Source organism: Cinclus cinclus, chromosome Z (assembly GCF_963662255.1).
Source record: "Cinclus cinclus chromosome Z, bCinCin1.1, whole genome shotgun sequence".
Lineage (NCBI taxonomy): Eukaryota > Metazoa > Chordata > Aves > Passeriformes > Cinclidae > Cinclus > Cinclus cinclus.
Genome location: NC_085084.1, coordinates 41874269 through 41886507, shown reverse-complemented (window position 1 = coordinate 41886507; position 12239 = coordinate 41874269). Strand labels below are relative to the sequence as shown.

Sequence of the window (12239 nt, the reverse complement as noted above, 5' to 3'; positions counted from 1 at the left end):
ATGCATGTGCTAATGAGATTAAAGATGCATAAATTCATCTTAAAAATTTAATTACATTGCCAAAATAAAAAAAAAATAAATTATACAGGAGGATTCTGTGCAATAAGATTGTAGTTTGTGCAACTATGGGAAAAAAAGAAGATTCCATATCCATATATTTTTTAAACTCAGTTGACTGAAAGGAAAGCTGGGAATACTGCATTACTTCAGCAAGAAGGCTAAAAATACTGCAGCAAGTAGATTTGACATAAAAATAAGCAATTAAGAGAAAACAAGCAGAAACGTCAACAAAACAATAACCCCACCCTAAAAAATTTAGAGATATTAAAATCCAGCTACTATAATCACAGTTTACATGAAGTATCTGAGCCAACATTACAATGAGACTGCGACTACAGGACTACCGGACACCTTCAAGTCCTCAGGCACAAAAGCATTTCCTGAGTATATGCACATGCAGCCCAGACTGCAGAGGAATCACCATCACTCCCCAGGGGATAACCTAGTCATACGGAAATTGCAGTATCCTGCCTACGCAGGGAATATTCAAGAGCTTAAGAAGCCATGAGCTGTACCTCTACTATAATTTGAATAGGGATTTAAATACTTTCCTACAGAGTGACAACATTTTTCTGACTGAAGGAGTAGAAACAATTATCTCAAGTAGCACCAGTCTCCATTTTATGCAATCGTATCGATCCATGATCAAGATTGTTTGCACATTTTAATGCATGACTACCACACAGAAATGGGCTGCAGGGCAAGAATTAATACAGCTCTCCTATCTGTGCTGCCCAATCTACATCACATAACGTAAAACTTCTGCTTTTGATTCAGTGATACTTAGCAGGCTTTTTTCTGCAATATTACATCATTCTAAGAGGAAAAGCACACTTGTATCTCAGACCAGTACACTGTTTAATGCCATTAAGAATTAAGAAGGAGGAGTCTTCCAATCTCAGAAATGCAGAGGGCATTCAAAATTCACATTTACTGTATCCTGGGTAAGAGATTTCTTTTTTCGCAACACACCCCATGCCTTGACCATGAATTCAGTTCATTGTACAAACAACTTCAGTTTGGAACAAGTGCTTCAGAGCAGATAAAAGAAAAAACCTTAGATTCCCAACGTGCCCCTTTGCTCTAATTACAACTGCTTCCCTCATGTTTTTTTTCTGTAACACACTTCTGCACTGGTTTCTTTTAAAGGTTTCATGGGCCACATGCTAAAGAAAGATGTGGAGTGTAAGTATGCACAACCGGCTCACGTACGTAAATAAATCATAGACACTTTCAACAAAAGGATATACATGCACACTGTCCACAATCAAGAAAGCATCTGCTTCTGTCAGTACGATTCTCTCCCTTGCCTAACTAGTAAGAAAACCACCCCATTCACAAAAACAAGTTCTTTGTTCTCTCCAAACAAGTTTGGCAGTGCAGCAACTTTCAATCCAGCCCTCAATGGCAACAGACAACAAACAATACCTTCTTTGATTGTCTCTGCTGGTCCTCCATGACAAGCTAGTATTCCCAATAGTGATCCTTCAACACCTCCAGCACAGACTTTCATTCCTTCTGATAATTACAATTCATCACTGGCAATGCATATTTGCTTGATAGGTAGCCAGCCTTTGAGATCAATTTGGAACAAAACCAGCAACAGAAATACCTGTCTCTATTCTGACACACAAGCAGTGTAGAAGCAAGAGACATGGTTTTAAGATAGGACCATATTGCTGCAAAGCTGCTGTGTTACCAAGGTTGTAGTTGCTCTATTTCACAAAGTTCCACCTCTATCAAAGGCAGCTGAGACTACCTCAGAGCCCCACATACTCATCTGCTTTATTTTCATTTAATTGATCTACTTGATCAATTTGACTTAGAATTCTGAAATACTTATCTAAAGGCACTTTTCTGATGCTTCTCTTCACCTTTAAGGTTGCTCCATGCGTGTAGCATGTGTCTGCAGCCTGAATACTTTGGTGATATTAACTAAGTTCATGTCACACCAACAAACTGCTCTCAGCATAGACAGAGCTGAGATATATAAGCATATACCTTACTGCACTCCCTCTTAGTAGAACAAACTGTACCAGTGTAGTTAGGGACTGGTCTTTCTAGAGCAACAACATTAGTTAGAAATTGCAGCTATTTATACTCCCTGGCAATTACGTTGGATCAGAAGATGCTACTCAGTTATGCACAGCTTGAATTATTTTGAAATTTTAAAGCTGGTAGTAGATATAATGAAACTTCTTTCAGGTAGATATTTGATTCTCTGTTGACAGGATATTTATAACAAATCAGAGCTTTGAGTGTAAGATTATTACAAAAGAATAAACTGACTTTACCATTTTAGAGCATAAGAGAAAGTGAAAGGATATTTGATAAGGAACATCACAGAAGAATAATGTCCTTATGAGCAAGTTTGCATCTTCACCCATTTTCATACCCAGCACTGTTTGCTACTTTCTCAGATACTCCTCCCCCCATTTTGTAGTGCATAAACCACGCATACTTTTCATTTTTTCTTTCTCATTCCCATACACATGCAGGCATGCATGCTCTAACTCACTTTTCTCCAACAGGGAGGAATAAACAGCTTTACTTAATGTGAACAACTTTGGATAATACAGAAAATTGAACTTTCAGATAAGCATTGTGAATGTAATACAATGCCTAGAAGAGTTATATACAGCCAGCTGGAGGAAGTTATCTGTCATTTATTTAATCCCCCTGCAAAAAGAGCCTTGCTTTGCTAATTTATTTTCAATATAAAACACTGGATGGACACCTAACTATAAAAACAATGCTTCCAATACGGAAAAAAAAAAAGCCATAACAAAACTTGTCACATTTATTCTGTGACTACACAAAGTGGACAGAGCAGTATAAAAGTTCAGGGAGGATCAGGATGGAAAAGTTCTGTCTGAAAATGATCTCCAGAGAACATCTAGTCCAACCTCCTGCTCAAGCCAGGCCAAGTGTCAGAATATGACCAGCTCTTTTAGAGCCACTTCTAGATATGCTTTATAAATACCTGAGGATGTGGACTTGACAGCCTTTCTAGGCAATCTCTTCCACTGCTAAGCATTCTTGTAGAGATTTTATTTTCCTTATGGAAATTGGAATTTCATTGAACACAAGTTACAACTGTTGTCTGTCACAGCATACCTCTAAGGAATGTCTGGATTCATCTTCTCTCTGCAGACCCTTAGGCACCAGACAACTGCAGCTGCATCCTTCCTTTATCTTTCCTTACCTGCTTGAAATAACTTAGTTCCTTCTGCCTTATCCCAAATGTCATATAATCCAGCCTCCTAACCATTTCAGTGCACTTCTGCCATTTTCTTTGCATTTTGCCAGAATCTCACTTACACATGAAAATTAAGCCTAAATATGTGCACTCATTCTGGTTAATTTCCTAGGAAAGAATAATTTTTCACAACATTAGAAACACCCTCAGCTCATGCTGAGGTCAAAGGTCTGAGATGTCCTTCATCCTTTGTAGAACAACAGCTGATGATGAAGCAGAAAAAACAAAACACCTTCTTTAACAAAAGTCATTCTTCCCTTCTCCACTGAAAATTATGATCACTATGTGCCAAACTTCTGTTGAAAGTATTCTACTTCAACAACTTGCTCTACCTGCCATTGAGGAAGAAGGATTAGGATTGTTTCATACACGTCTTGTAAATGTCATTCATAAAACAAGAACATTCCTAAAAATCACTTCAATTCAGAAAAATTTGGAAGTTCAAGACTAAAAAAAACCAAACTGGAAGAACTATAACTTTGCTTTAAAACAGAAAATTAAGTACAAGAATTGCACATAGTGAGCGATTAAACAGCTCTGATGACAGAGAGAGACAAGAAATAGATTTTAATTATTAAAATTTTAATTATTAAGCTGAAATTTAAAAATGCCCTAAAGATTTCTACTTTCAAATGCAAACGCTTATTAAGAAGCAGCGTCTATCCCTAACGCACAATTCCCTCTCCAACAAGGAGATGGAGCCTTAGCAGCCTTAGCATGCCACTTCAACCGAACACCCCAGGGTACTGCTACAAGAATGATCAGTTATGCTTCTATCAAGGTTCTTTTGTAATTACTATCTTACTATCTACTTTTCCTTAAAATATATTTGCTACATTGAAACTTTTCACCGAGATTTTTTCGTATTACCTGTAACAACACCACAGTACTGATTCTGAGAAGGTGGCTTTTCAGAAATTTTCTCCTCTACGGACCTTTTCCGTCTGTACACCCTGTGTGCATGTCCTGTCACAGCCAAAGTGCGATTGAGTGGCTCAATAAATATGAAATCCTCATTAATCTGTATAAACCCCATCTGCAAAGGAAAACAAAAGGAACATATAAGGTAAGAATTTATTATGTTGTGCACAGTCATGCAGGAGAAAAAAATCCCTCAACACTCCATTTAAGAAAACACTTTGTTTTAGTAACCTTATGAGAAAAATGAGTACCTTTGTATTTTACAAGATTTCTACTTAAATAAGCTAGAATAAATTTCATTTATTTCAGCTAAATCTGGGTGGGTGGGTGGCTACATGCCAGTAGCATATGCACAGTAAAAGATATGGAATGTAAAAAGTTTACTTTGGGAGACCCAGAGGGTCATTTATATATGTACAGCATGTACAGAAAAGTCTATACACTGGTTTTATTATTTATTATTGTCACCTTTTCAGATAAACATATTCAATGAAATAACAGGAACAACATAAGGCATATGAATACACACTGAACAAATGTGAAGGCAGAAAAGAAATCTTGTGGCACTCTTTTCACTCTTTTTCAAACTAAGAACCCAAAAGTATTTAAAAAGAGCAGAAATCCCTCCTTGGTTTCCAGCAGTTACACCAGAAAAATATTTGAATACAGCCATTTAGTTGGTTAACTCCTCCACTGTCCCAACATATTTATACACACAAACACACATGAAAAGTTAACACACCAAATGCACATCTAATATTACAAGAGCGTATCCAAAGCTTTTAAAAAAAGAAAAGAATACTTTAAAACATACTTATATAAAAACCACACAAATAAAACTCAGCTCGAACTGTTAAGCTGCCAATACACACAAGTTCATATCAAGAGTAAAGCTGGAGACGGCAAGGTTTGTGGAAGAGGTTCTTTCCCCACATCAGCAAGCATGACAGTTAAACTCCTCATTCTCTAAACTCAAAAAAATCTATGATACTGCTTTGCTACAGAAAGAAAACAGTGTGATATATTCTGACTAAGAGAAGCAGAGAGCTCTTCTGTATGTTTCTATGTAACATCAATGGAAAGAAATAGAAAATAATTTTATTTCTTCTGGAATCACGTACATGCCATTATTACATTGGATATTTTGTCTCACAGGTGAATAAACCATCCAAAAATATTCTGACCCAAGGAAGAAAACAAGATCAAAATTTTTGAGTGGTACAAAACACAATTTCATTCAAACACAGTATTTAAAAAAAAAAATCCAAGAATCTTTCTGCACAATCACATGAAATGGATGCTAATACACACATTTAATTTTTAAATCAGGTACAATAATTAAGGAATGCTGAACAGATGTTGAAAGGTCATTATTAACACTGCACACAAACATAAAAGTATCTGGGGGTTTGGCTGTTCCTTTTCCTTTTTGCATGTACTTTTTAGGTACAGTTCAGCAGGAGCTGTAAATGTCACACACTAGAAAATTAGCTAGTTATATATAGTTAAGTATTTTCTGTACACCTATGAGATAACATTTCATGAAAAGTGTATCTTTAAAAATGCCAGTTTTATCTAACAATTAACTAATCTTATATGAACTATAAATGATGTGAAATGAATTTTTATTTAAAAGCATACCTCTCAAATACTAAAAAATGCATAAATTACCTTTAATTTGGTTTTTATGTCTAATGCTGAATTTCACACAGGCAAAAATTATTTTACTTTTTAAAGGAATTATGTATCAAATGAAAGATGTTGATAAACTGACTATAGAACAGGAATAGCAGCCCATTAGGTGGTGCTGCAAGTACCCCCTGTCCACCAACAAAAAAGGCCTTAGTCCATCCTGAACTGACTCAATCATAGAATATTTGTCACATATCCATTCTCTTTGTTGCAAAATGAAATCAGGGTTTTAGGATGATGCTCCTCAGATTGCCACCATTCATTAGACATTCTGAAAAGTTTTTCTAGGACTATGTTTTCATTCAGGTCCTTGCATAAACTGAACTTTAATTCATTGGTAGAGAAATCCAAAATTTATTGCCTTTTTCCTGAGTCAGAACTTAGAGAACTGAACAGGAAAGTAAAATTGTATATATGCAAACGGTTAACTTTCAGACAAATCCGGATACCAAATTATCTGATGCCCTTTCAACTGCTTCTGGGAAAAATAAAAAAATAAAAATTAAAAAAAAAGTAAAAAAAGAGACATCATTTCTCCTACTTTCACAGGTAGAAAGCAGTAGGTGAAACCACCACTAGGTTTGTCAACCATTCCTTAATATTTTCATAATCATTAAAAATGGAGTTAAGAAGATCTTTTTTAATGAAGTAAACACAGAAAGCACAGAAGTCAAAGCATTCATTAAAGCATTTCAGTTTCAACACATTTTCAGATATTGAATGCCAGGGCCAATTACAGCCTTTAGACAGATCAAATAGCCAAACTTCTATGTTTTGAAAATGCACAGAAAAACAAAGATTAAAAAGATGGAAAAGCAAAACCCTAATATCCATCTGGGACAGAACTGTGAGTTCTGACTAACTGACACCTCTTCCAACAGTTTCATGTGAAAAAATACTACTGCTCACAGCTGCATTAGAAAAGCCTACCAGGATGCTGGACTTCTCTCATGTAAAGGTAATATAGCATGCCACTCTTTCCCCTCTTTATCATATTTCTTACATTTAAAAAACCCCCACTAACTTAAATTTCAAGATTTCAAGCCCAGTCCAATTTCATTTGGCAAAATAATCCTCAAAATTTGTAGCTGCAGATGAACACAGTGCTTTTATTTTATATACTTTATGCAGTAAAGAGAGATACAGGGCAAACTTCAGCCGATGGGCAAATCAAACTTTACTTGCAGATTAACTTTGGACAGTGGGAAACCAAGACAAATGAAAACACCTTTCTGCAGCACCCTAAGTGGCACAGGGCAGGGGGGGAACAGCAGGTGTAGTCAGCATGTTAGAGTTTCTCCCTGCGGCAGCCAACTCTCCACTGCCTTGTGAAGCAAATGCACACAGCAAGCAAGGACAGGCTGTACAAGATTCTAGATTCTATTTCTTCCTCCTCCCAACATACTGCCCAAGGCAGTACCAATGGGAAAAATGCATTTCTATCAGACCCAGAAAATGCACGTGTCACTTAGCACACTTGCTGCATCCATCAGCGCCAAAATATTAATGTCTCATTTGCAGTATAAAAATTAAAGGTTATCTTCACTGTACCGTGCAAAAACCAAACTGTCTTTACAAGCTCAATATTTATTTGTTTTGAAACGTAATCTGGTAATAGGCTTTGTGCTATTTGTCAAGTGTCCCAAAACTGAGGATCATATGCTGAGAAATGGGCAAAATCATTATTTTTTATATCTGTATCCCACTCTGAAGGTTTTTCTCCACAGTTTTAACAACCCATATCTAATTTAGTATCTTGATTATAACAATTCTATCAGAATCTGACCTGAGCTGAAATACAATAAAAAGTCTCCAGCTCTTACTACCACAAATAATAAAACAAGCTCAAATAACTTTTCATACTGTATAAACAACAGCGTAACAACTTTTATTCAAACACACTACCACTATCCATCTATAAGAACGTTCTTTGCTGAAGGCTGAAGAAACATAAACTTGATGATCTCAAAAGTCTTTTCCAACATAACTGATTCTACAATACACACAAAATGTAACTGCAAACAAAATGCATAAAATTCATCAATTCTAAACACTAGTTTTTTAAGTGTCTTTTTCAGTAAGAGCATAAATGTGCTTCCTAGATTCATGGTGGTGGTTTAAAGACAGATACTTGGTCACTGCTATCAGCAGTGAAATTTATGAACCAGACAGGAGTCTCTCCAAGGGCCAGAGATCTCTGTGCAATGCTGGTCATCAGGTTCAAGTGACCACTTCTTCTACATGCCAACTACTCTCTGTTCTTCTGGTTACAAACGCCAGCCAGCTGTAGACTCTTGGAACTTACACTGCCACAAAGCTCCCTGGTTCAGCTTGTACCACTATTTTCAGAAACGTCAGTGTAATCTCAACTACTGCATACTTGACCTTTAACCATCGGTAGAATTTAGCAGAACCAGTAAACCAATCATAAAATGCAGAAATTATGTGTTCCCTCCCCCTTTCTCTTCCTTTACTCAGGAAGCTCTTGCCCACTTTCTGGTTGACCAATCTGTGGCTTAAAAGATCAAAAACACCTGAACTTAAGAAACACCTGTGACGAAGGAAAGCATACCCCAACATATGAAAAGACTGAAATACCATGTATTCTATGAAAACAATAAAAACAGCAGAAAAGACCACTTGATACCAGTCATCTGGTGCTCTCCAATACTGGTTTTAGCACCCGGTATTAACACAGCCCATGTACATTATTCAGAAAGGACACTGTCTTGAGGGAAGCACCAGCTCAGAGAACAACTGGCTGACTCCTCTAGTAACTTACCTAGCACAATGGAATCTCAGCTTTCTCCCAAAGTCCTAAAAGGCCATTTAATCTTCTTATTCTAGCCAGAAAATTAAACATATTAAAATATATTTATACATCATTCATGAGTTGTAACTTTGCTTATAAATTTCACTTGACTATTGAAACAAATTCAGCTAAACTCAACAGATTTTCTCTTTACGTCATATGTGGCATGTATTATTTAATTACTTTCATTATACAATCTTAATTGTCACTGCTTAGGTCCTGTAGTATTGGAAAATAATGAATAAGTCACAATGTAGAATATACAATGCAAATTACCTCTGTATTTTAGTGTCTTAGATCCACATATCAAGTCCAGTCCCCTATGCATTTGAGATTTTGTAAAATAGGGATTTTCCTTCACTTACTCTTATAACACAAATCCCTTGTCAGACTACACTTATTTTCACATTTCCTTGCTGCTACTGTTAAATAAAATAGTTTCAATAGAACCACTGCTCTCTTATTTTACTTTCCTTATTTGAAATGTTTCATATTTTTATCTTTTAACATTTGGAAATCTTTCCAATATTACAATTTATTGGTTCATGGCCATTATTTTTGATCCATCTGACCTAGGGTCACTGCTATCCTTCAGGATAACTGGCTCTCCAGGCCAGTTTTCCAAGGACCCTTGACACTCTGAAGTTTTTATAAAAGGTAATCATACTGTATTGCAGTTTCTACTGCGTGATGACAAATCACCAGCCTTTGACTGTTGCTTGATGAAAGAGGCTTTACTACAACTCTGAGATTAGCTCAGCTGGTTAGAGCCAGGTGCTAATAGCATCAAGGTTTGTGCGTTCAACCCCTCTACAGGCCACTCATTTAAGAGCTGGATTTGATCCTTGTGGGTCCTTTCCAACTGGGAATATTCTGATTATGTAATTATCCTCGTAACCACAAATTAATTTCTATCTCTGAACATCAGCAAACAGATCTACAAGCCACATTTCAGCTATCATTTCACTGCAAACTTGTGAAATGAGAATAAATATCTTCACTTAACATCCTGCACCAATTACATATGCTCAATGGCTCATAACAATCCTGTGATCAGCAAATACAAAATATTATTTTTTCCTCCTGTCACTGTCAACTAATTCACATGTCTATAAGGCAAATCTATAAATGCATAGAAGTAGTAAGTCACAAATAGAAGCAACCCACCTTTAGTCTGGCTACATTTGTTACTGACCTTAGCTTAGCTCCTATAAAGCACCTAAACTAGGTTTTTCATGACTACATCTCACAGGGACCGACTTTTCCAGCAACAAAGGGGTTTACTTCCTTTGAAAAGGCTTCATCATCTAATACATTGCCTTCTCTCCACATTAATACAAACAACAGTCACACTGAAAACCAAGCAAAATTTACTGGAACTCTTTCTCTTACTCTGCCAATTAAATTTGTGAGAGTTGGAGCAAATATAGGAAGTTACACCAAAGGTACATCTTCCACTGAAACCCAGACAGCTTCACACAGAGAATGAAGTTTTTAAGAAGTGGGAAACCACAGAACAACAGATAAAAATACAATAGGATGACTAGGTAACACAGTTCCTACACTTTGCTATTTCCAATTTATTATTTATGGTTATGGTTACACTTGACCATAGGACGGTCCGTTTTTATAAAAATACCTTTTTGCATCTCAATTTTCTAGCTCTACCTGGTTTTATGTGTTAGTCTTTGGAGCTACTTACTTATCCTAAGGCATAAGGTAAGTAACATGATATGGTTGTGAAAATTGTTTCACCCAAGTAATGTGCCCACAAGTTCATTACAACATCATGTATGCTTTCACAAGTTTTTCTTAAAATTAAAAAAAGTCAACTTTTAAGAGGTTTACTGAAATTAAACATATATTGCTGTTTTCACAGATTTATTGTTTCAATAGCACATTGTAAATGGGCTCCACTGTACAGTCTCATATTGACAGCATTTATCCTGAAGTATGGTTTAGCTGTAGTTTGTTTCAGTCAAATTAGTTAAGTAAAAACACTGAAATGGCCTCAATGTTTTAAAATAGAGATTTTTGTCTCACACCCTTTAGAATCTTGCAATTAGAATGCACAGAATAGTTTAAGCATACATAAAAATTTTCAAAATCACTAAAGCACCATAACTCAAACTTCACAAAACTAAATGAAGATAAATAGACACTTGATGCTGATTCAAACCCTATGGTTCTTATGATGAATTGTTCTGGAACAACTATAGAAACCTTATAAACAATTACTACCCTACACAGAGTGTCCCATGAACTGTATTTGCATGAGCTGTTCTCTCTCTCCAAAGATACATGACTAATCTTTTCCAATTCAAGGTAGCTGAAGTGTCTTTAATAACACTTCATTGAAAACTACTTCCACAAGGCAATTCTAAGTTCTGTTTTCAAATGTTTAAAACAGAAAAGTAACAAACACGAAACACAAACTCCTAAAGCTAAATGTACCATTTCTGTTGTATAGTGTATTTTTCTAAAATAACAGGTGGCAGCCAAACCAATGGCATCTAGCTGCAGGTAACTTTATCACAAGTTGTTACAGGAATATAATACTGTTATGCATGATATGCACATACATGATATGTAAATAGTAAACTCCAGAGAATTTAAAATTTTGGGGCTTGAACAGGTATGACCAGACAAAGAATGTCATATATGAGCCAGATAAAAGCACGGAGAACAAGCAAGAATCCCAGCATTTTCATTAAAGCCACGGAATGACAGAAATAGAGGACTCATGGAGATACCAATAATTCATGTGACTTCCTTTTAGTGACATGCAAAAAAAAATGTAGAGAGTATATGTAAAAGTATGTATGTATTTATGGAAAGTTATCAGAAGGAACTTCATGAAATTAATCTAGGATGAATGCCAAGCCTAGCTCCAGCCTCTGGGACAGATCCAGGCGCAGCATTACAGATTTCACATTACAGGGATGAGGGGATGCTGAGTTCTGCTAAAATGGTCCTGGTGGTCCTTGAGGGCAGTAGGTATACAACATGGAATCATAATTGTTTGTGATGCTTTACTAAGCTGTTTATCAGGTGTCCTGATCTCTAAATTCTAGTCCAATTCCATAATCTTGTTCTATCAGTGACTTGCAATCTAAATTTTGCCAAGATACTTCTGTATTACTTCTGTAATACTTCTGTATTTGCATTATACTTCTGTATAGCTAAGAAGCTAGAATTCAGTTTGGGGATTATATATGTATATGCTGAATACTGAAAATCTGAGACATTTAGAACTATATTTTAAAAATTCAACATAAATCACAATTTAAAGCCTACTTTTCAATTGCAATGTCTACAAAACAAAGAACTGCAGTTGCATGGTAACATCTAAAAATATTTGAAAAATATTTGACAGAAGCATAAACACTCTAAATGCTTTTTACCTGTTACCATATTGCACAGCTAAAATTACTGTGTAAATAAATATATTTTTTTTTCCTGAGATATCAAGATCCTAGATACACAGGTATAGAA

The 12239-nt window shown here is 35.8% G+C and overlaps 1 protein-coding gene across 1 annotated transcript in view; it reads right to left on the bottom strand.

Annotated features, from left to right (window-relative positions):
- Positions 1–12239, bottom strand: part of ADAMTS19 (ADAM metallopeptidase with thrombospondin type 1 motif 19) — a 137384-nt gene that overhangs the window by 109310 nt on the left and 15835 nt on the right. The window contains exon 3 of the mRNA XM_062513086.1: positions 4190–4355. Within this exon, the coding sequence (XP_062369070.1) occupies positions 4190–4355 (166 nt within the window). The remainder of the gene's footprint in view (positions 1–4189; positions 4356–12239) is intronic.